The sequence below is a fragment of the Pristiophorus japonicus genome, chromosome 1 (assembly GCF_044704955.1).
Source record: "Pristiophorus japonicus isolate sPriJap1 chromosome 1, sPriJap1.hap1, whole genome shotgun sequence".
NCBI classification, from domain to species: domain Eukaryota; kingdom Metazoa; phylum Chordata; class Chondrichthyes; family Pristiophoridae; genus Pristiophorus; species Pristiophorus japonicus.
This window is the reverse complement of record NC_091977.1, coordinates 144,467,050-144,492,939: the sequence shown is the minus strand read 5'-3', so window position 1 is coordinate 144,492,939 and position 25,890 is coordinate 144,467,050. Positions and strand designations below refer to the sequence as shown.

The following is a 25,890-nucleotide window of genomic DNA, read 5'->3' as shown; positions in this document are numbered from 1 at the left end:
TGAGAATGCACAGCGATCTGTTGGGTGCATTGGCAAGGGTGTCCGAGATCCTGGATGCACTTGCTGCGAGGGTGGAGGAGTCCGCCTCAAGATTTGCCCTTGCCTCTCAGCAGCCCATCTAGCCCATCCTTGGTAGATATCAATGGATGTTGGAAGCCACAAGTGACCATGGGGTCCCAGACATGATGGCATGTGCCATAGCCTTCATAAAGCACAGTGCCCAGAATTGGACACAATACTCCAGTTGAGGCCGAGCCAGTATTTTATAAAGATTCATCATAACTTCCTTGCTTTTGTACTCTATGCCTCTACTTATGAACCCCAGGATCCCGTAGACTTAAAAAAAAAACGCTTTTTCAACCTGCCCTGCAGTTTCAATGATTTGTGCACATATAACCCCAGATCTTTCTGTTCATGCATTCCTTTTAGGATTGCACCCTTTAGTTTATATTGCCTCTCCTCATTCTTCCTAGCAAAATGCATCACTTCACACTTTTCTGCCTTAAAATTCATCTGCCACATGTCCGCCCATTCCATCAGCCAGTCTGTGTCCTCTGGAAGTCTGTCACTATTCTCCTCACTGTTCATTATACTTCCAGGTTTTGTGTCTTCTGCAAATTTTAAAATTGTGCCCCGTACACCCAAGTAAAAGTCATTAATATATCTCAAGAAAAGCAGTGGTCCGAGTACCGACCCCTGGGGTATAGTGCATGAAAGGCAAGGTGACTATGATCAATGCAGTCTTGTACTTATGAAAATGTCACACATCATCAGGAAAAAATTAGCACGCTTCAAACTGTTATTTTATGGCACTGGTGTGCTGAAAGAGTACACCTATTACTTTGCTTATGCTTCTGTAAGCAAAGCTGGATCTGGAACACAATTGGTTTAGCCATTCAACACCAGATCCAGCTGGACTACATCAAGTGCCATCAGGCCTCACTCTCTTCTGCCAAAACTACCCACTACTCCAGGATCATCCTGGAAACCATAGATAACCTCTGGCTTCTTTTCTCCACAACCAACTGTCTATTTAAACCCCTCTCCCATCACCCTCACCTCCAACAAGTGCGAGGAGCTCATAGACCTTTCTCACCAAGGTTGAGAAACATAGAAATTAGGTGCAAGAGCAGGCTATTCGGCCCTTCGAGTCTGCACCACCATTCAATAAGATCATGGCTGATCATTCAACCTCCGTACCCCTTTCCTGCTTTCTCTCCATACCCCTTGATCACTTTGGCCGTCAGGCCACAACTAACTCCCTTTTGAATATATCTAACGAACTGGCCTCAACAACTTTCTGCGGTAGAGAATTCCACAGGTTAACCACTCTCTGAGTGAAGAAGTTTCTCCTCATCTCGGTCCTAAATGGCTTACCCCTTATTCTTAGAGTGACCCCTGGTTCTGGAACTCCCCAGCAACGGGAACATTCTTCCTGCCTCTAACCTGTCCAATTCCGTCAGAATTTGATATGTTTCTGAGATTCATAAGAACATAAGAATTAGGAACAGGAGTAGGCCATCTAGCCCCTCGAGCCTGCTCCGCCATTCAAAAAGATCATGGCTGATCTGGCCGTGGACTCAGCTCCACTTACCCGCCCGCTCCCCATAACCCTTAATTCCCTTATTGGTTAAAAATCTATCTATCTGTGATTTTGAGCTAGCCTCAACTGCTTCCTTGGGCAGAGAATTCCACAGATTCACAACCCTCTGGGAGAAGAAATTCCTTCTCAACTCGGTTTTAAATTGGCTCCCCTGTATTTTGAGGCTGTGCCCCCTAGTTCTAGTCTCCCCGACCACTGGAAACAACCTCTCTGCCTCTATCTTGTCTATCCCTTTCATTATTTTAAATGTTTCTATAAGATCACCCCTCATCCTTCTGAACTCCAATGAGTAAAGACCCAGTCTACTCAATCTATCATCATAAGGTAACCCCCTCATCTCCGGAATCAGCCTCGTGAATCGTCTCTGTACCCACTCCAAGGCTTCAAGTCAGGTGACCAAAACTGCATGCAGTACTCCAGGTGCGGCCTCACCAATACCCTGTACAGTTGCAGAAGGACCTCCCTGCTTTTGTACACCATCCTTCTCGCAATGAAGGCCCACATTCCATTCGCCTTCCTGATTATCTGCTGCACCTGCAAACTAACCTTTTGGGATTTATGCACAAGGACCCCCAGGTCCCTCTGCACCGCAGCATGTTGTAATTTCTCCCCATTCAAATAATATTCCATTTTACTGCTTTTTTCCCCCAAGGATGACCTCACATTTTCCGACATTGTATTCCATCTGCCAAACCTTAGCCCATTCGCTTAACCTATCGAAATCTCTTTGCAGCCTCTCTGTGTCCTCTACACAACCCGCTTTCCTACTAATCTTTGTGTCATCTGCAAATTTTGTTACACTACACTCTGTCCCCTCTTCCAGGTCATCTATGTAAATTGTAAACAGTTGTGGTCCCAGCACCGATCCCTGTGGCACACCACTAACCACCGATTTCCAACCCGAAAAGGACCCATTTATCCCGACTCTCTGCTTTCTGTTAGCCAGCCAATTCTCAATCCATGCTAATACATTTCCTCTGACTCCGCGTACCTTTATCTTCTGCAGTAACCTTTTGTGTGGCACCTTATCGAATGCCTTTTGTAAATCTGAATACACCACATCCATCGATACACCTCGATCCACCATGCTCGCTATATCCTCAAGGAATTCCAGTAAATTAGTTAAACATGATTTCCCTTCATGAATCCATGTTGCATCTGCTTGATTGCACTATTCCTATCTAGATGTCCCGCTATTTCTTCCTTAATGATAGCTTCAAGCATTTTCCCCACTACAGATGTTAAACTAACCGGCCGAGAGTTACCTGGCTTTTGTCTGCCCCCTTTTTTAAACAGAGGCGTTACATTAGCTGCTTTCCAATCCGCTGGTACCTCCCCAGATTCCAGAGAATTTTGGGAGATGATAACGAATGCATCTGCTATAACTTCTGCCATCTCTTTTAATACCCTGGGATGCATTTCATCAGGACCAGGGGACTTGGCTACCTTGAGACCCATTAGCATGTCCAGCACTACCTCCCAATGACAGTGATTGTCTCAAGGTCCTCCCTTCCCACATTCCTGTGACCAGCAATTTTTGGCATGGTTTTTGTGTCTTCCTCTGAAGACCGAAGCAAAATAATTGTTTAAGGTCTCAGCCATTTCCACATTTCCCATTATTAAATCCCTCTTCTCATCTTCTAAGGGACCAACATTTACTTTAGTCACTCTCTTCTGTTTTATATATCGGTAAAAGCTTTCACTATCTGTTTTTATGTTTTGCGCAAGTTTACTTTCGTAATCTATCTTTCCTTTCTTTATTGCTTTCTTAGTCATTCTTTGCTGTCGTTTAAAATGTTCGAAAACTTCTAGTTTCCCACTAACCTTGACCACCTTATATGCATTAGTTTTTAATTTGATACTCTCCTTTATTTCCTTGGTTATCCATGGCTGGTTATCCCTTCTCATACCGCCCTTCTCTTTCACTGGAATATATTTTTGTTGAGCACTATGAAAGAGCTCCTTAAAAGTCCTCCACTGTTCAATTGTGCCACCGTTTAGTCTGTGTTTCCAGTTTACTTTAGCTAACTCTGCCCTCATCCCACTGTAGTCCTCTTTGTTTAAGCATAGTATGCTCGTTTGAGACACTACTTCCTCACCCTCAATCTGTATTACAAATTCAACCATACTGTGATCACTCATTCCGAGAGGATCTTTTACTCGGAGATCGTTTATTATTCCTGTCTCATTACACAGAACCAGATCTAAGATAGCTTGCTCCCTTGTAGGTTCTGTTACATACTGTTCTAAGAAACACTCCTGTGTGCATTCTATGAATTCCTCCTCCAGGCTACCCCATGCGATTTGATTTGACCAATCGATATGTAGGTTAAAATCCCCCATGATTACTGCCATTCCTTTTTCACATGCCTCTATTATTCCCTTGATTATTGTCCGCCCCACCGTGAAGTTATTATTTGAGGGCCTATAAACTACGCCCTTCAGTGACTTTTTCCCCTTACTATCTCTAATCTCCACCCACAATGATTCAACATTTTGTTCATTAGAGCCAATATCATCTCTCACAACTGCCCTGATATCATCCTTTATTGACAGAGCTACCCCTCCTCCTTTCCCTTCTTGTCTATCCTTCCGCATTGTCAGATACTCCTGTATGTTTAATTCCCAGTCTTGGCCACCCTGCAACCACGTTTCTGTAATGGCCACCAAATCATACCCATTTGTAATGATTTGTGCCGTCAACTCATTTACTTTATTTCGAATGCTGCGTGCGTTTAGGTAAAGTGTTTTAATACTAGTTTTTAAACCATGATTTTTAGTTTTGACCCCTCCTGCAGCCCCTATATATTCATGCATATTGTCCCTTCCTATCACCTTGTGGTTTACACTTACCCCAGTGCTACTCTGCTCTGTTGCATCCTGCCTTTTGCATTTTTTCTTGGGGTCCTGTTCATCTGCGCTCTCACCCACTCTAACTAGCTCAGTGCCCTCTCCTGGGTTCCAAATACTTCTCGTATTGAGGCACCGAGCTTTCATGCTTGCCTTTTTATTACACTTTGACCCTTTAGGATTTTGTTGTACAATGTCCCTTTTTGTTTTTTGCCTTGGGTTTCTCTGCCCTCCACTTTTACTCATCTCCTTTTTGTCTTTTGCTTTTGTCTCCTTTTTGTTTCCCTGTCTCCCTGCATTGGTTCCCATCCCTCTGCCATATTAGTTTAACTCATCCCCAACAGCACTAGCAAACACTCCCCGGAGGACATTGGTTCCGGTCCTGCCCAGGTGCAGACCGTCCGGTTTGTACTGGTCCCACCTCCCCCAGAACCGGTTCCAATGCCCCAGGAATTTGAAACCCTACCTGCTGCACCACTGCTCAAGCCACATAGTCATCTGCGCTATCCTGCGATTCCTACTCTGACTAGCACGTGGCACTGGTAGCAATCCCGAGATTACTACTTTTGAGGTCCTACTTTTTAATTTAGCTCCTAGCTCCTTAAATTCGTCTCGTAGGACCTCATCCCTTTTTTTACCTATGTCGTTGGTACCAATGTGCACCACGACAACTGGCTGTTCTCCCTCCCTTTTCAGAATGTCCTGCACTCGCTCCGAGACATCCTTGACCCTTGCACCAGGGAGGCAACGTACCATCCTGGAGTCTCGGTTGTGGCCGCAGAAACGCCTATCTATTTCCCTTACAATTGAATCCCCTATCACTATTGCTCTCCCACTCTTTTTCCTGCCCTCCTGTGCAACAGAGCCAGTCACGTTGCCATGAACTTGGCTGCTGCTGCCCTCCCCTGATGAGTCATCCCCCTCTCCAGAACTCAAAGCAGTGTATCTGTTTTGCAGGGGGATGACCACAGGGGACCCCTGCACTAGCTTCCTTGCACTGTTCTTCCTGCTGGTCTTCCATTCCCTAGCTGGCTGTGGACCCTTCACCTGCGGTAAGACCAACTCGCTACACGTGCTACTCATGTCATTCTCAGCATCGTGGATGCTCCAGAGTGAATCCGCCCTCAGCTCCAAATCCACAACGCGGTCCGTCAGGAGCTGGAGGCGGATGCACTTCCCGCACACGTAGTCGTGAGGGACACCGGAAGTATCCCTGAGTTCCCACATGGTACAGGAGGAGCATATCACGTGACCGAGCTCTCCTGCCATGATTAACCCTTAGATACGCTTAATTTGGTGACAACAATGTTAACGCCTTACTTACTGATATAAAAAAGAAAAAGAAAAGCTACTCACCAATCACCAGCCAATCACTTACCCTTTTGGCTGTGACGTCACTTTTTGATTCCTTTCTGCTTCTTTTTTGCATTTTCTCCCGGCTAGAGCTGCACAAGCTCGGCCCTTATAGGCCTCTCCACGCACCCCGGACTCGCGCTGCTTGAACTGCCGCTCCTCCTCCGACGTTGGGCCTTTATAGGCCTCTCCACGCACCCCGGACTCGCGCTGCTCGAAGTGCCGCTCCTCCTCCGATGTTGGGCCTTTATAGGCCTCTCCACGCACCCCGGACTCGTGCTGCTCGAACTGCCGCTCCTCCCTCTCATTCTTCTAAACTCCAGTGGATACAAGTCCAGTTGATCCTGTCTCTTCTCATATGTCAGTCCTGCCATCCATTTAGCTGCCTCTGCATTCCCCAAGTTCCCTCCTGCTCTAGCTTTGAACCTGTACCTCTCCCATCTCCCATGTTCTATGAGCTCATCCATGAGATCCACCCCCTGTCACTCAACCCCTTTCCCACTAAACTGCTGACCACTCAACTTCCCATCCTAGCCCCCAAACTAATGGACATTGTAAATGGCTCCCTCTGCCTTTCAAAACCTCAATCATTCCACCCCTTAAAATGCCCATTCTTGACCCTTCTGTTCTCGCAAACTAACGCCCCAATTCTAGTCTTCCTAGTCACTGCAAAGTTCTTGAAAGTGATGTAATCTCCCAAACCTGTGCCGATCTTTTCCACAACTCCAAATCTGTATCTCTCCAATTAAGTTTCTGTTCATACTACAGCACCGAAACAACCCTAATCAAAGTCACAAATGACCCTGTGACCATGGTGCACTATTTAAGTCATCCTCGACTCCGAGAGACTGCCCAAGAAGCACAATCCCACCTCGACCACTCTGTAGATTTTGACACAGTCGACCACACAATCCTCCTACAAAGCTTCTCCTCCATTGTCTAGTCCAATGGGACTGCTCTCACTTGGGTTCACAAATATCTATTGGATCATAGTCAGAGTATCTCTAGCAATGGCTTCTCTTCCTGCCCCATGTGCTGTTAACTCTGAAGTCACCCAAGGATCTATCCTTGGCCACCCATCTTCCACATCTACTTGCTGTCACTTGGCAACATCACTCAGGGAGATGGAGTCAGGTCCACATATACACTGGGTACCAGCTCTACTTCTCAGGAAGTTATAGTGCGGGGGCAGGAAAAAAGTAAACATTGCAGGAGATGAGTTGGCCCATTCAGGCAGGCAGAAGTGAAATCATGCAAGGGAAGTCCCACTGAGCTGGACAATGAAAGAGTTCAATAGAGGAAGATGGTATCGGTGGCTGTATTGAATATTGCAAAGATATTGAAGAGGAACTTGCAAGATTATGGACAAAAAGCAGGGATGTGGGACGAATCATGACTGCTTTGTTTAAACATAGAAACTCGGTGCAGGAGTAGGCCATTCGGCCCTTCGAGCCTGCACCACCATTCAATTTGATCATGGTTGATCATGCAACTTCAGTACCCCATTCCTGCTTTCTCTCCAAAACCCTTGATCCCTTTCGCCTTAAAGGCCACATCTAACTCTCTTTTGAATGTATCTAACGAACTGGCCTCAACAACTTTCTGTGGTAGAGAATTCCACAGGTTCACAATTCTCTGAGTGAAGTTGTTTCTCCTCATCTCGGTCCTAAATGACTTACCCCTTATCCTTAGACGGTGACCTCTGGTTTCTGGATTTCCCAAACATCGGGAACATTCTTTCCGCATCTAACCTGTCCAATCCCGTCAGAATTTTGTGTGTTTCTATGAGATCCCTCTCATTCTTCTAAATTCCAGTGAATATAAACCTAGTCGATCCAGTCTTTCTTCATACGTCAGTCCTGCCATCCCGGGAATCAGTCTGCTGAACCTTCGCTACACTCCCTCAATAGCAAGAATGTCCTTCCTCAGATTAGGTGACCAAAACCGTACACAATATTCAAGGTGTGGCCTCACCAAGGCCCTGTACTACTGCAGTAAGACCTCCCTGCTCCTATACTCAATTCCTCTCGTTGTGAAGGCCAACATGCCACTTGCCTTCTTCACCGCCTGCTGTACCTGCATGCCAACTTTCAATGACTGATGTACCATGACACCCAGGTCTCGTTGCACCTCCCCTTTTCCTAATCGGTCACCGTTCAGATAATATTCGCCCACCAAAGTGGATAACTTCACATTTATCTACATTTACTGCATCTGCCATGCATTTGCCCACTCACCTAACCTGTCCAAGTCACCCTGCAGCCTCTTAGCATCCTCCTCACAGCTCGCACTGCCACCCAGCTTAGTGTCATCTGCAAACTTGGAGATATTACATTCAATTCCTACATCTAAATCATTAATGTATATTGTAAAAAGGTAGAACTGGATAGACCACATAATTACAGGCCAGTCAGCCTAACCTCAGTGGTCGGATAATTATTGGAACAAATCCTGAGGGACAGAATAAATCTTCATTTGAAAACACATGGATTAATCAAGGACATTCAGCATCGATTTGTTAAGGGAAGGTCATGTCTGATTAACTTGATTGAACTGAGAGGAGGTAACCAGGAGGGTCGATGAGGGTAGTGCGTATGATGTAGTGTATATGGATTTTAGTAAAGCTTTTGATCAAGTCCCACATGGCAGACTGGTCACAAAAGTAAAAGCCCATGGGATCCAAGGCAAAGTGGCAAGTTGGACCCAAAATTGGCTCAGAGGCAGGAAGCAAAGGGTAATGGTTGATGGGTGTTTTTGTGACGAAGGCTGTATCCAGTGGGGTTCCGCAGGGCTCAGTGCTGGGTCCATTGTTTTTTGTGGCATATATCAATGACTTGGACTTAAATGTTGGGGATACGATTAAGAACTTTACAGATGACACTAAAATAGGCTGTGTGGTTGATAATGAAGAAAGCTGCAGACTGCAGGAAGATATCAATGTCATGGTCAGGTGGGCAGAACAGTGGCAAATGGAATTCAATTCAGGTAAGTGTGAGGTAATGCATTTGGGGATGTCTAACAAGGCAAGGGAATACACATTAAACGGTACGACACGGAAAAGTGTAGAGGAACAAAGGGACCTTGGAGTGCATGTCCGCAGATCCCTGAAGGTGGCAGGCCAGGTAGATAAGGTGGTTAAGAAGGCATATAGAATACTTGCCTTTAATAGTCAAGGCATGGAATACAAGAGCAAGGACGTTATGCTTGAACTGTATAAAACACTGGTTAGACCGCAGCTGGATTACTGTGTGCCGTTCTGGTCACCACACTACAGGAAAGATGTGATTGCACTAGAAAGGGTGCAGAGAAGATTTACAATAATGTTGCCTAGACTGGAGAATTTTGGCTATGATGAAAGATTGGAGATGCTGGGTCTGTTTTCTTTGGAACAAAGGAGGTTGAGGGTTGTACTGATTGAGGTGTATAAAATTATGAGGGGCCTTGATAGAGTGGATAGGAAGCACCTGGAGAAGCACATAGGGGTCAACAACCAGGAGGCATAGATTTAAAGTAATTGGGGGGAGGTTTAGAGGAGATATGAGGGGAAATGTCTTTACCTAGAGGATGGTGGGGGTGTGGAATTCACTACCTGAAAGGGTGGCACAGGTAGAAACCTTCACCACATTTAAAAAATACTTGGATGTGCACTTAAAAGTGCCATAACCTACAGACCAAGAGCTGGAAAATGGGATTAGGCTGGAGAGCTCTTGGTCGGCTGGCGTGGACACGATGGGCCGAAATGGCCGCCTTCCATGCTGTGAATTTCTATGATTCCATGCTCTTTCAAAGAGCCAGCAATTACAATATATATCTGTATAACAAACATCATAGTGATTTTCCTGTAACCAAAAGCAAAATACAAAAATGGAAATACTTCAAGTACAATGAGTTCAAACATTATAAAGGGGAAGTATATTCAATTGAACTACTACACAATCCTGAATATTACACTTTACCAGTCACTTTAAAGCATGAAATACTGGAGCTGCTCAGCGGCAACTTGGAACCTGACATTTGCACAGAAGTCCTTGTGAACGAAGACCATGAATTGGGAATACTGCTCACAGCTATCTATCACTATTCTCAGTGTCACTGAAACATGCATGCTTCCATGCGGCATCCAAACATCACTTTCAAAATCAACAGAATAAAAAAGGATTGAGAGGTGCCATTAAGTACACACTGTAAGATGTGCAATTATGTGGTTATTCTGATGAATACATTTCTTCTGAAAGGTCCTTTCAATTGGAAGGAAGTGTCAGGAAACCAGAGTCAAACATCAGAAAACTTCCAGAAATGGGAAGGGGGAAAAACAAAACATTTTAAAATAACGTAATTGTCTAAATTGAGACAGTGAACTGTTCAGGGCTCATTTTTTTGGTTGCATCATCGAACTCCCTCAGATCAGATTATCTTGTGAGTCACTGCAGAAATTAGACATAGTATAGAATTTTCCAATAATCTTAAAATATTCTCAAAGTTGCAGCGATAATATTACAATTATAAATCCGATTGTGCAAGTACCATCAAGAGTGTTTTTTTTTATAAAGTGTTTTTCCAGCCAGTGTCATGAGGCACAAAAGCTAAACAAAAATAGATTCAAGTCCTCAGATAAAAATTTCAATTAATATACATTATACACAGGTGCACAATAAATATGAAAGGGACAAATTTCAAGACTAATTTAATTAGGATGCTCAGATATTTATAAACAACTGCAGCTTTATTTTCAGATCAACTGAACCATTTTGTAATCAGCTCCCATTATCTATCACATGTGGACCATGCATTGCATCAAAAGGTCACAAGAACCCACAGTATCAGTTACTCCCTTTGGTATTGCTGTGATGGGCATCTTCAATGTTAAAGGTAGCATGCTTTCCTGTCACTTCCTGTGATACTCACTCTAAAATAGCAGCAATTGTGCGAGCACATCATCACCCTGTGATTGTGCAACATGACCAATGGTTTCCTCAAAATACTTGCTGAAAATTCTCATTGGCTATTTATTTCCTCAGTAACTTAAATTTTTAATGACCAAACTAAGGATTTAAACAAAATTCAAAAAACACATTTCATAATAACATGATTGAGTATACAGGTACGATGTCTCAAATCCGGCAACCTCGGAACCTACACTGTGCCGATTTTCGGATTTTTCCGAGAAAGACTAAATACTAATGGTGGTGTGGGTCAGGCTGGGTCGAGGGTCATTCAGTAAGGCTTGGACTGATCGCACCCCATTTAAAACATAGTGGCGAAGCCGATAACTAGATGGCCCAACGGTTTTTGGACAATAATTCCGGATTTTATTTTACTGATTATCAAATGGGATTTTCTCAAAAATGTCCGGTTTTCAGACAATTCTGATTTTTGGACAGCCGGATTTGAGACGTTGTACTGTATCAATTGATTTTTTAAATACTTTCTTCAAAGTGCCAACCCCACCACCTCATAAATCAGGAGACAAACTGAAAAATCCATGAGGTTTGATAAGAAATTACAAGTTGCTATTTTTCCTGACCCCTCACTGACCTTTGCTCCCAGACAGGAAGTGTGTTCTGCGACCATTGCCCCCAGACAGGAAGCGCATTCGGCCGTCACTAACCGATTCCGGACATAAGATATAGGAGCAGCGGCAATGTTCCCTCTAATTTTTTGTGTGTGTAGTCCCTTTAAATTTGCTGTGCAGTATTTTCGAGCCACAAAAGCTCCTGAGCGGCCTGCGCAGGACCTTGCGATTAATACATGACTGCGCACCTTAGAGGAAACATTGAGCAGGAGTAGGTGGATTGGTGGCCCCACTGTCGCGTCATTGGAGGCTGGCCTCGCTCTGGTTTTGAGCGCTACACTTTGCGGTACATAACCTCCTCCAGCCCTACAACTATCTGAGATCCGAGCGGGCCAACAAACAGAGCAAGATCGGGAGCAGTGATTAAAGGGCGCGAGAGAAGCAGCCCAGTGGGACACCAAACAGCAGCACCAACCGACTGGGAGGATAAGAAGTAGAAAGAATCAAAGTCACAGGAAAGCAAGGAAATGATTGGTTGGTTAGTATTGCACTCTTTTTCTTGGGTACTGGTTTAAATTAAGAACCAGGATTAAAAATTAAACATTCAAAACTTAACTAATTAAATACATTAGAGATGGCAGGGCAGGTGATGTGTTACTGCTGCAATATGTGGGAGTTGGTGGACACCATTGAAGTCCACGGCGACCACATCTGCAGCAAGTGTTAGCGATTCGAAGAACTTCGGCTCCATGTTGATGAGCTGGAGTCCGAGCTGCAGACACTGCGACACATCAGGGAGGGGGAGAGTTACCTAGACGCTGTGTTCCAGGAGACAGTCAAACTCCTTAGATTAATTAATTCAAATTTGGTCCGTGGTCAGGGACAGGAAGGTGTGACTACGAGTGAGGCAGGTATGGGGACCCAGGAGGTAGTGATGGAGGAGCCTCAATCCTTGCTCTTACTCCCGGTGTGGACAAGAGCAGGGACTGCAGGGAGGATGAGCAAACTGATCACAGCACCGTGGTACAGGGGGCCATTCAAGTGGGGGGAGTAAAAAGAAAAGTAGTAGTGGTAGGAGACAGTATAGTTAGGGGGATAGATACGGTTCTCTACAGCAGAGAGCGTGAGTTCCAAAGGCTGTGTTGCCTGTCTGGTGCCAGGGTTAAGGATATCTCCTCTGGGCTGGAGAGGAACTTGGAGTGGGAGGGGAAAGATCCACTTGTCATGGTCCATGTTGGTATCAACGACATAGATAGGACAAAGGAAGAGGTTCTGCTGAGGGAGTATGAACAACTAGGGGCTAAATTAATAAGCAGAATCACAAAGGTGATAATCTCTGGATTACTATCTGAGCCATGAACAAATTTGCATAGAGTAAATAAGATCAGAGAAATGAACGCGTGGCTCAAAGATTGGTGTCGGAGAAATGGGTTTTAATTCATAGGGCACTGGCACCAGTACGGATATAGGAGGGAGCTGTTCCATTGGGACAGGCTTCACTTGAACCAGGCTGGCAAATTTGATAACTAGGGAAATAGAGAGGGCTTTAAACTAAATCGTAGCGAGGTGGGGGGTGTGGTGGGTGGTGGGGATCCGATGAGCAGAAATGTAAAAAGAGAAAGGAGAGGCAAAAGTGCAGGGTAGCAATAGGAGTAATGATAACCAGAGTGTGACAGAAAGGATCAGAGCGTATATACACAAGACAAAAATAAAAGCTCTGCAACGGAACACACGCAGCATTCGTAACAAAATAGATGAGTTGACTGTACAAGTAGAAATAAATGGGTATGATCTGATTGCCATTGCAGAGACGTGGTTGCAAGCTGACCAAGGATGGCAACTGAATATTCAGGGATATTTGCCATTTCGTAAGGATAGGTAGAAAGGAAAAGGAGGTGGAGTAGCTCTGTTCATGAGGGATGAGATCAGTGCAGTAGTGAGAAATAATATTGGCTCAGAATTAGTAGTAAAGCTGTAGAATTAGTTTGGGTGGGGATAAGAAATAATAAGGGGAAGAAGTAATTGGTGGGAGTGGTCTACAGGTCTCCAAACAGTAGCCACACTGTAGGACAGAGTATAAATCAAGAAATAACAGAGGCTTGTAAGAAAGATACGGCAATAATCATGGGCGATTTTAATCTTCATATTGATTCGACAAATCAAATTAGCAAAGGTAGCCTTGAGGAAGAGTTCATAGAATGTATTCGGGATGGTTTCTTCATTGTGGAACCAACCAGGAAGCAGACTGTTTTAGATCTGATAATGTGAAATAAGTCTGGATTAATTAATTATCTCCTAGTGAAGGATCCTCTTGGGGACAGTGATCATAGCATGGTAGAATATCAAATTCAGTTTGAGGATGAGAAAGCTAGTTCCCAAACTCATGCCCTGAACTTAAATAAAGGTAATTACAAAGGTATGAAGGCAGAGCTGGTTCAAATGGACTGGGAAAATATATTAAAGGGTAAGACTGTAGAAAAGCAGTGGCAAACATTTGAGGAGATATTTCATAATTCTCAGCAAAGATATATTCCAGTGAGAAAGAAATATGCCAAGGGAAGGATGAAGCATCCTTGGCTAACTAAAGAAGTAAAGGATGGTATCAAATTGAAAACAAAGGCATACAATGTTGCGAAGAACAGTGGAAGACCAGAGGATTGGGAAATTTTTAGAAACCAGCAAAGGACGACTAAAAAAGATAGCTTATGAGAGTAAACTAGCAAGAAATATAAAAACAGACAGCAAGAGCTTCTATAAGTATATAAGGAAGCGAGTAGCTGACGCAAATGTTGTAATCTACAAAATTCCCTGGATTCTGGAGAGATCCCAGAAGACTGGAAAATCGCAAATGTATCGCCCTTATTTAAGAAAGGAGGGAGACAGAAAGCAGAAAACTATAGACCAGTTAGCCTAACATCTGCCATTGCAAAAATGCTGGTGTCCATCATTAAGGAAGTAGTAGGACATTTAGAAAATCATAATGCAGTCAAGCAGAGTCAGCATGGTTTTATGAAAGGGAAAGCATGTTTGACAAATTTGCTTGAGACCCTTGAGGATATAACGAGCAGGGTGGATAAAGGGGAACCAGTAGATGTCGTGTATTTGAATTTCTAAAAAGCATTCGATAAGGTGCCACATAAAAAGTTACTGCACAAGATAAGAGCTCATGGGTTTGGGGGTAATATATTAGCATGGATAGAGGATTGGCTAACTAACCGAAAGAAGAGAGTCGGGATAACTGGGTCATTTTCAGGTTGGCAAACAGTGACTAGTGGGGTGCCACGGGGATCACTGTTGGTGCCTCAACTATTTACAATTTATATTAATAACTTGGATGAAGGGTCCGAGTATATTTTTTTGGAAACCTTCTGTGTAATAATGCATTGAAGAAACACGAAGAAATGTTTACTCGCAGTGGCCACCAGTATGTTTACCAAATTTGCTGATGATACAAAGATGGGGAAAGCAAGTTGTGAGGAGGATGCAAATAATCTACAAAGGTATATAGATAGGTTAAGTGAGTGGGTAAAAATTTGGCAGATGGACTATAATGTGGGTGTGAGGTTAGACACTTTGGTAGGAAAAATAAAAAAGCAAATTACTATTTAAATGGGGAGAGATTACAAAATGCGTTTGTACAGAGGGTTCTGGGAATCCTTGCACATGAAACGCAAGAAGTTAGCATGCAGGTACATCAAGCAGCGGCAGGGATAGTGAATTCATTGGTTGTAATTTACCAAAATCCCCTGGAGATCCCAGCAGATTGGAAAACTGCAAATGTAACACCCCTATTTAAAAAAGGAGGCAGACAAAAAGCAGGAAACCATAGACCAGTTAGCCTAACATCTATGGTTGGGAAAATAAGAACATAAGAAATAGGAACAGGAGTAGGCTATACGGCCCCTCGAGCCTGCTCCGCCATTCAATATCATGGACTCAGCTCCACTTCCCTGCCCGCTCCCCATAACCCCTTATCGATTAAGAAACCGTCTATTTCTGTCTTAAATTTATTCAATGTCTCAGCTTCCACAGCTCTCTCAGGCAACGAATTCCTCAGATTCACAACCCTCAGAAGAAATTTCTCCTCATCTCTGTTTTAAATGGGTGGCCCCTTATTCTAAGATTGCGCACTCTAGTTCTAGTCTCCCCTATCAGTGGAAACATCCTCTCAGCATCCACCTTGTCAAGCTCCCTCATAATCATATACGTCTCGATAAGATCACCTCTCATTCTTCTGAATTCCAATGAGTAGAGGCCCAACCTATTTCAACCTTTCCTCATAAGTCAACCCCCTCATCCCCGGAATCAACCTAGTGAACCTGGAAGCAAGTAAACCCTTTCGTAAATATGGAAACCAAAACTGCAAGCAGTATTCCAGGTGTGGCCTCACCAATACCTTATATAGCTGTAGTAAGACTTCCCTGCTTTTATACTCCATCCCCTTTGCAATAAAGGCCAAGATACCATTGGCCTTCCTGATCACTTGCTGTACCTGTATACTATCCTTTTGTGTTTCATGCACAAATACCCCCAGGTCCCGCTGTACTGCAGCACTTTGCAATCTTTCTCCATTTAAATAATAACTTGCTCTTTGCTTTTTTTCTGCCAAAGTGCATGACCTCACACTTTTCAACATTATACTCTATCTACCAAATCTTTGCCCACTCACTTAGCCTATTGTCCTTTTGCAGATTTTTTGCGTCCTCCTCACTCATTGCTTTTTCTCCCAACTTTGTATCATTGTTGGAGTCCATTATTAAAGAAGCAGTAGCAGGACATTTTGAAAAGCATAATTCTGTCAGGCAGAGTCTGCATGGATTTATGAAGGGGAAGTCATGTTTGACAAATTTGCTGGAATTCTTTGAGGACGTAACAAACAGGGTGGATATAGGGGAACAAGTGGATGTGGTGTACTTGGACTTCCAGAAGGCATTTGACAAGGTGCCACATAAAAGGTTACTGCACAAGAGAAAAGTTCACGGGGTTGGGGGTAATATATTAGCATGGATAGAGGATTGGCAAATGAGCAGAAAACAGAGAGTAGGGATAAATGGTTCATTCTCAGGTTAGCAATCAGTAACTAGTGGGGTGCCGCAGGGATCAGTGCTGAGACCCCAACCATTTACAATCCAAATTAATGACTTGGAAGAAGGGACCGAGTGTAACGTAGCCAAGTTTGCTGACGAAACAAAGATGGGACGAAAAGCAATGTGTGAGGAGGACACAAAAAACCTGCAAAAGGACATAGTTAGACTAAGTGAGTGGGCAAAAATTTGGCAGAAGGAGTATAACGTTGGAAAGTGTGAAGTCATGCACTTTGGCAGAAAAAAGTCAAAGAGCAAGTTATTATTTAAATAGAGAAAAATTGCAAAGTGCCGCAGTACAGCGGGACCTGGGGATACTTGTGCACGAGACACAAAAGGATAGTATGCAGGTACAGCAAGTGATCAGGAAGGCCAATGGAATCTTGGCCTTTATTGCAAAGGGGATGGAGTATAAAAGGCAGAGAAGTCTTGCTACAGTTATACAGGGTATCAGTGAGACCACACCTTGAATACTGCGTACAGTTTTGGTTTCCATATTTATGAAAGGATATATTTGCTTTGGAGGCAGTTCAGAGAAGGTTCATTAGGTTGATTCTGGAGATGCGGGGGTTGACTTATGAGGAAAGGTTGAGGAGTTGTGTCTCTACTCATTGGAATTCAGAAGAATGAGAGGTGATCTTATCGAGACGTATACGATTATGAGGGGGCTTGACAGGGTGGATGCAGAGAGGATGTTTCCACTGATAGGGAAGACTAGAACCAGGGGGCATAATCTTAGAATAAGGGACCGCCCACTTAAATCTGAGATGAGGAGGAATTTCTTCTCTCAGAGGGTTGTAAATCTATGGAATTCACTACCTCAGAGAGCTGTAGAAGCCGGGACATTGAATAAATTTAAGACAGAGATAGACAGCTTCTTAACCGATAAGGGATTAAGGGGTTAATGGGAGCGGGCAGGGAAATGGACTAGAGTCCATGATCGGATCAGCCATGATCGTATTAAATGGCGGAGAAGGCTCGAGGGACCGTATGGCCTACTCTTGCTCCTATTTCTTATGTTCTTATCTCTTATGTTCTTATCAAGTAATTAGGAAGGCAAATGGAATGTTGGCCTTTATTGCAAGGGGGATGGAGTATAAAAGTAGGGAAGTCCTGCTACAGCTGTGCAGGGCGTTGGTAAGACCATACCTGGATTACTGCGTACAGTTTTGGTCTCCTTAGTTAAGGAAGGATGCAGTTCAGAAAAGGTTGACGAGGTTGATTCCTGCGATGAAGGGGTTGTCCTATGAAGAAAGGTTGAGCCTATACTCATTAGAGTTTAGAAGACTTAGAGGTGATCTTATTGAAACGTATAAAATTTTGAGGGGGCTTGACAGGGTAGGTGCAGAGAGGATGTTTCCCCTCATGGAGGAATCTAGAACTAGGGGGCATAGTTTCAGAATAAGGGGTCGCCCATTTAAAACGGAAATGAGGAGGTATTTCTTCTCTCAAAGGGTCTTGAATCTTTGGAATTCTCTACCTCAGAACGGTGGAGGCTGGGTCATTGAATGTATTTAAGTTGGAGATAGACAGATTTTTGAAAGACAAGGGAGTCAAGGGTTATGGGGAGCAGCTGGGGAAGTGCAGTTGAGGCCAGGATCAGATCAGACATGATCTTATTGAATGGCGGAGCAGGCTCGAGGGGCAAAATGGCCTATTTCTTATGTTCTTATCTCTGCACTCCTCCCATTCAGGCCTCTCGCGCATTCCCAATTTTAATTGTTCCAGCATTAACAGCCATTCCTTCAGATGCTTGGGCCCCAAGCTCTAGAATCGCCTCCCTAAACCTTTCTGTCTCTTTTTCCTCACAATCTACCTCCTTAGACAGTGCAGCGCCCCTCCGATGGCATAGTGTTCCCTCAGTACTGCCGTTACGACAACGCATCGCTCCCTCAGTACTGTCCCTTTGACAGCGCAGCGCTCCCTCAGTACTGTCCCTCTGACAGCGCAGCGCGCCCTCAGTACTTCACTGGAGTGTCAACTTGGATTTTGTGCAAGGTCTCTGGAGTGGGACTCAAGGGGCAGAATGGCTTCCTCCTGTTCCCATGTGATTTTTGGCTATGACTTTGGGGAACTGTGTGTGTGTGTTTTGTATTTTCGTTCTCACACCACAGAATTAAAGTATGCCACTGACAGCATATAGCTAATTCGGAAGAGATGACGCGAGTACAATTCCATCCTCTCTCACTCTGCATCATTACACCTGTGATAAAGTGGTCTCCAGATGTTTTATGGCCATCTCCATGGAGACAGGTGAGAGATCACTTTACAGGTGAGACACTGGTATCAGTCTCCGGGTTTGAGCTGGGAAAAGGTTGCCTGTTGGCACCTCACTCTCTGTCTTTACCTGTGAATATGCCCTTGCTCCAGCTCCATCTTATTTATCTCTATTTGTCAAACGGGAGCAGTTGTTCTAAATGGGCCAATTACAAAAACACAAACAGTATCAGTCAAGAAATAACTGTTGGGTGCAACATGTGAGACGGACCTAGGGAGGGGAGTGGGGGGGGCAGGAGTGGAGGGGGAGCAGGTATGGGCATTGGTAAGTCTACCTTGATTCCTGCTGATTCCCTTCAACTTTCAATCGGTTAGAGGATCCCTCGAAAACATGTCAAGAAAGTGGGTGTAAATGGAAATTCATCAGAAGGATGTTGAAGCGGATACTTCTTCAGAGGAAAATGTTTGAACTAGGTGTTCAGCAATTGAACAAGTACTTTGGTTCAGTATTCACTAAGGAGGACACAAACAACCTTCCGGATATAAAAGGGGTCAGAGGGTCTAGTAAGGAGGAGGAACTGAGGGAAATCCTTATTAGTCGGGAAATTGTGTTGGGGAAATTGATGGGATTGAAGGCCGATAAATCCCAGGGCCTGATGGACTCCATCCCAGAGTACTTAAGGAGGTGGCCTTGGAAATAGCAGATGCATTGACAGTCATTTTCCAACATTCCATTGACTCTGGATCAGTTCCTATCGAGTGGAGGGTAGGCAATGTAACCCCACTTTTTAAAAAAGGAGGGAGAGAGAAAACAAGGAATTATAGACCGGTCAGCCTGACCTCAGTAGTGGGTAAAATGATGGAATCAATTATTAAGGATGCCATAGCAGCGCATTTGGAAAAAGGTGACATGATAGGTCCAAGTCAGCATGGATTTGTGAAAGGGAAATCATGCTTGACAAATCTTCTGCAATTTTTTGAGGATGTTTCCAGTAGAGTGGACAAGGGAGAACCAGTTGATGTGGTATATTTGGACTTTCAGAAGGCTTTCGACAAGGTCCCACACAAGAGATTAATGTGCAAAGTTAAAGCACATGGGATTGGGGGTAGTGTGCTGACATGGATTGAGAACTGGTTGTCAGACAGGAAGCAAAGAGTAGGAGTAATTGGGTACTTTTCAGAATGGCAGGCAGTGACTTGTGGGGTACCGCAAGGTTCTGTGCTGGGGCCCCAGCTGTTTACACTGTACATTAATGATTTAGACGAGGGGATTAAATGTAGTATCTCCAAATTTGCGGATGACACTAAGTTGGGTGGCAGTGTGAGCTACGAGGAGGATGCTATGAGGCTGCCAAGTGATTTGGATAGGTTAGGTGAATGGGCAAATGCATGGCAGATATAGTATAATGTGGATAAATGTGAGGTTATCCACTTTGGTGGTAAAAACAGAGAGACAGACTATTATCTGAATGGTGACAGATTAGGAAAAGGGGAGGTGCAATGAGACCTGGGTGTCATGGTACATCAGTCATTGAAGGTTGGCATGCACGTACAGCAGGCGGTGAAGAAAGCAAATGGCATGTTGGCCTTCATAGCGAGGGGATTTGAGTACAGGGGCAGGGAGGTGTTGCTACAGTTGTACAGGGCCTTGGTGAGGCCACACCTGGAGTATTGTGTACAGTTTTGGTCTCCTAACTTGAGGAAGGATATTCTTGCTATTGAGGGAGTGCAGCGAAGGTTTACCAGACTGATTCCCAGGATGGCGGGACTGACCTATCAAAAAAGACTAGATCAACTGAGCTTGTATTCACTGGAGTTCAGAAGAATGAGAGGGGATCTCACAGAAACATTTAAAATTCTGACGGGGTTAGACAGGTTAGATGCAGGAAGAATGTTCCCAATGTTGGGGAAGTCCAGAACCAGGGGTCACAGTCTAAGGATAAGGGGTAAGCCATTTAGGACTGAGATGAAGAGAAACTTCTTCACCCAGAGAGTGGTGAACCTGTGGAATTCTCTACCACAGAACGTTGTTGAGGCCAATTCACTAAATATATTCAAAAAGGAGTTAGATGTAGTCCTTACTACTAGGGGATCAAGGGGTATGGCGAGAAAGCAGGAATGGGGTACTGAAGTTGCATGTTCAGCCATGAACTCATTGAATGGCAGTGCAGGCTAGAAGGGCCGAATGGCCTACTCCTGCACCTATTTTCTACGTTTCTATTCTTCTTCAAATGCTGTATTTTTATGCGCATACGTAAATTTTTGCCAAAAATAAATCCGGAGATTTGGGCAATCCATCGCGTGTGGTGGCAATACTGAAAGTGTTTTATTTGAAGATCTCAGCCTTTTCCAAAAGCCTGGGCTTGGATTGGACACTTTCCCCAGACACGTGACTTTAAGCTGAGTTTGGATTGTGCAGTCTGAGCATGTGGAGAGTACCTCATTTCCTAGAATGCACCAGTACCAGTCAACTGTATTGATGGGGTATTTTTCCTTTATCTTCTAGAAGTTTATACTCAGGTTTTTCCAGAATAATTTGAAGACAAGCCAGAGGATAAATTTCGAAAACTTAATTAATGTCAAATGTGTGTCTGTATGTGCCTCTGTGCATGCACGCAAACGCACATACATGCACTGACAGGGGAAAAATTTACTGTTGTGATTATCTACCTATTGTAGCTAGTATTTTGTGTTCCGTAAACTTCAGAACGTTTATTCAATTCAGGGAGAGAGAGAAGAGACACTAGGGGTCAGAGACAAAGACAGAATTTTTTTTGTTAAACAGATCAACGCACTGGTAAACATACTGGTGACCACTGCGAGTAAACATTTCTTTGTGTTTGTTCAATGCATTTTTACACAGGTTTCTCAATCCAAATTCTTTGCCTATTTGAAGAAGAGGTGCACCTGACTCTCAGCTGCAAATCTTAAAAACTTTTAAAAGTTGTAAGTGAACTACCAGTGTTTAACTGCAGTGGCCAACCCTCCAATAATTGACAATAGCAAATATAATAACTAACACCAATTGTCAACAAATACTACCTTGTCTAGGTGGAAAATTAAATCCAGCTCACAGACGTTCTCAAAACATTTGTCTAATGTTTCCACAAACACCTGTCAAAAGAAATAAGAATTTTTAAAAAAAGTTTTAAAGTTGGTTTTAAAGTCATTTTCCTTTATTTGTAAAGCTAACAGATAAAACACAAAACTGGATTTCAATTATACAAATAATCTAAAAAAGCAATTTATAAAGTGAAGTATTTGTGAACAGCAGTAATGGGAAGCAAAAGAACTTGAGAAACTATCCATGATAGCTTCTCAATAAGATATGGCCCTTACGGCTAAAGGGATCAAGGGGTATGGAGAGAAAGCAGGAAAGGGATACTGAGGGAATGATCAGGCATGATCATATTGAATGGTGGTGCAGGCTCGAAGGGCCGAATGGCCTACTCCTGTACCTATTTTCTATGTTTCTATGAGCCATGGTCAAAGTGATTCAGTGAAGACCAACTTCACAAGCGATTCCTGAGTGGAATTTAAAAAAAAACTACAGACTCCTAAATAACTTAAGGAAGTTTCAAAAATTCGTTACCAAATCATTGCAGATAGTTCAAGAACTGGGGGATGGGTTATATTACACAAGCAACCTGGATTCAGAGGATTATTCTCAGCTGTCATTAGTTAGAGGAATGGTGTAGTGTTCCATCTTGTGGGTAGGGTAACAAAGGAAAACAAACTGGTGCAGACAAGTATGCCATTTTTGAATCGCAAGTTCTCTCTGATCATGAAGCAGCATGCGATGGTGATTATGGAGAAGTAGGGGTTAAGGTGTAACCACCAAACTGAATAAGCAGAAGTGTTTTGGAGAGCTGAATTCCCTCAAAGAAGCGCTAGTATTTTTTGGGGGGCAGGGGGACGACTAAAAAGGTGGTCTGGACAGCTACATCTGGTTGCCACTTTCAGTACCTTTTCCAGCAAGCTGTCTACTTTCATAAATCCTTGGTGACCAATAGATTCAGGAAGTGTGTGAAAACACAGTGCAACAATAACTATACTTGCTCATCACAACTGAAATAGTTCAGCATCTTGTAGGTCAATTCATACTTGTTATCCCACATAGTTTTATGGGAGGTAATACTTATTTTCAGAGATCTTTCCTCGGTAGATAATAGCAGCCATCAGAAATCAAAGTGTCAAATGTAAAAATCAGTCATCAGTAGAGAAAAAATTCAGTTAGGAAGATACCAAATCATGGCTTATGTAAACTGTTCTGGGTTGTTCCTTGGAGTGAATGCATACCCCTCCCAGCCATAGGAATCATATTTGCCGATATCAACTGCACTTTGTTTTCCTAGATTGCACACAATGATTTACTGGGTTGAGTGGCCATCAGGATATATTCACGTCTCAAAATACTACATCTTCTTTTCACAACCCAGAACATTTGTGCAATGTTAAATGTGCCAAGCAAAATTTGAGAATTTTATAGAATCAGATGATTTTATTTTCAGTAATCTAAAAATTAAATCCAACTTTGGTTCAAAACAAAAAAACATGGGCAAAAAAACTGAAGCAACAACAAGGCTTTGTGCAACCACAATCCGACTGGTTGTTGGTTTCAGCTGTGCAATCAAGGGTGATGAAGTAGAAGCGTGGTACTATCCCATAGTAAAGCAGCTCAGGAATGAGATTTGTCCTTTCAGTTAGGCAATAGCTTATACAGAAAACTCATATCCAACTTTCACTTACATCAAATTATTAAAAACACAGTTGGAAGGCAACTAATCAACAACATGTGAGCATTGCAAACTGTTTTCTTCACTCTAACTCAAGTGGCCTTCTATAGATTACCTTTAACACTAGCTTGACCTTAAAAATCACATTCAATTACTGTACACATGTCCCAGCAAAATGGTAGAATTACAATTAAAGAGTACAAAATGAACCTTCTACTGAGTTTTCATCTTTTTAAAAAATTGCTGTAAATTCATTTTTAAATGTATAATAATCTTAAAATTCGTAAAAACAAACTATACTAAAATAAGCAAAGGCTTCTAGTTCTAACATGCAATAGCTCATTCAACATCCATTAAGAAAGGAAGCAGAGAGTCGGGATAAACGGGTCCTTTTCAGAACAGCAGGCAGTGACTAGTGGGGTGCCGCAGGGCTCAGCGCTGGGACCCCAGCTATTTACAATATACATTAATGATTTAGATGAAGGAATTGAATGTAATATCTCCAAGTTTGCAGATGACACTAAGCTGGGTGGCAGTGTGAGCTGTGAGGAGGACGCTAAGAGGCTGCAGGGTGACTTGGACATGCTAGGTGAGTGGGCAAACGCATGGCAGATGCAGTATAATGTGGATAAATATGACGTTATCCACTTTGGGGGCAAAAACACGAAGGCAGAATATTATCTGAATGACGGCAGATTAGGAAAAGGGGAGGTGCAACGAGTCCTGGGTGTCATGGTACATCAGTCATTGAAAGTTGACGTGTAGGTACAGCAGGCGGTGAAGAAGGCAAATGGTATGTTGGCTTCATAGCTAGGGGATTTGAGTATAGGAGCAGGGAGGTGTTACTGCAGTTGTACAGGGTCTTGGTGAGGCCTCACCTGGAATATTGTGTTCAGTTTTGGTCTCTTAATCTGAGGAAGGACATTCTTGCTATTGAGGAAGTGCAGCGAAGGTTCACCAGTCTGATTCCCGGGATGGCAGGACTGATGTCTGAGGAGAGACTGGATCGACTGGGCCTGTATTCACTGGAGTTTAGAAGGATGAGAGGGGATCGCACATAAAATTCTGACGGGACTGGACAGGTTAGATGCAGGAAGAATGTTCCCGATGTTGGGGAAGTCCAGAAACAGGGGACACAGTCTAAGGATAAGGGGTAAGCCACTTAGGACTGAGATGAGGAGAAACTTCTTCACACAGAGAGTTATTAACCTGTGGAATTCCTTACCGCAAAGAGCTGTTGATGCCAGTTCATTGGATATATTCAGGAGGGAGTTAGATATGGCCCTTACGGCTAAAGGGATCAAGGGGTATGGAGAGAAAGCAGGAAAAGGGTACTGAGGTGAATGATCAGCCATGATCTTATTGAATGGTGGTGCAGGCTCGAAGGGCCAAATGGCCTACTACTGCACCTATTTTCTATGTTTCTATGAATCTACATCAAATACACACAAGCCAATTGGAAAGGCTGTTTCTGAATATTCCATTTTATACTCTGCGTTCTTTTTAAAACAAAAGTTCTTCACAATAATCGGTTATTGACTTCACTACCAGAAATAGCCACAGAATTATACAAGATCTCCCCATAAAACCCAAGACTCAATCCAAATATCAAAGTAGTGCTTTGACGTCAATGTTTCAGAAAATTAACAATATCTGTCTGACAAAACAGTCATGTGTGCTCAGGAAAAAAATTTGAATGCTTTAAATAACCCAACCCTGTTTATGTTATTGAGAACATGAACGGAGAATCAATTGAGAGTATGGTTTAATGAGAAATCTATAAACACAACCAAAATTGTTTAAAATAGTCATCTAAACTGATGTCAGTCTTTCAACATAATGGGGTCAAGTTTCGGCCTGAGTTGCTCCTTTTTTTTGGAGGAACTAGTTTAGAATGGAGTATCTTAAAAATTGCAATTCTCGGCATTTAGTTTGCTCCAGTTCTAGTGAGTTAGAACAGTTTCATTTCAGAACAGATTTTTCTTTTCAAAAGGGGGCGTGTCCGACCACTTAACGCCTGTTTTGCAAGTTTGGGTAGAGAAAACATACTCCATTCTATGTTAGTTAGGAGTAAGTGTAGATTTTTGTATGCTCAGAAAAATCTTGCCTACACTTAGAAATCAGGCATAGGGAACGAGAGATTTGGTGGGGGGCGGAAGGGAAGTTTACAAACGTGAAACACATCACTTTTACAAATAAAGAGCAATCATCAATAATGTGATAAATAAATCAATAAATCAACCCAAAATTTTTTTTAAAAATCAATAAATAAAAAAATTAGGTTTCTACTCACCGACAGCAGCACTGGGAGCCCTTGAACAGTGTGATGGGATGGGGCCCCCCCAGTGTTCTCTCTCTCTCTGTGTCAGTGTTTCTCTGTGCTTCTGACAGTGAGGGGTGGCGGTAGAGGAGGCGAGAGGGTAGAGAGGGTAGAGAGGAGAGGGGCGGGGGGGGGGAAAGAGAGGAGAGGAGAGGGGCGGGGGGGGGGGGAAAGAGAGGAGAGGGGCGGGGGGGGGAAGAGAGGAGAGGGGCGGG

The 25,890-nt window shown here is 43.4% G+C and overlaps 1 protein-coding gene across 3 annotated transcripts in view; it reads right to left on the bottom strand.

The window, feature by feature from the left end:
• The window catches only part of LOC139233188 (AP-3 complex subunit sigma-1), a 150,625-nt gene that overhangs the window by 48,770 nt on the left and 75,965 nt on the right, over positions 1–25,890 (bottom strand). For 2 of the 3 annotated variants that reach the window (XM_070863896.1, XM_070863866.1), the window contains exon 4: positions 21,662–21,733. The exons of the other annotated variant lie outside the window; for it this stretch is intronic. In XM_070863896.1, the coding sequence (XP_070719997.1) occupies positions 21,662–21,733 (72 nt within the window). The remainder of the gene's footprint in view (positions 1–21,661; positions 21,734–25,890) is intronic. 3 annotated transcript variants of the gene reach the window in all.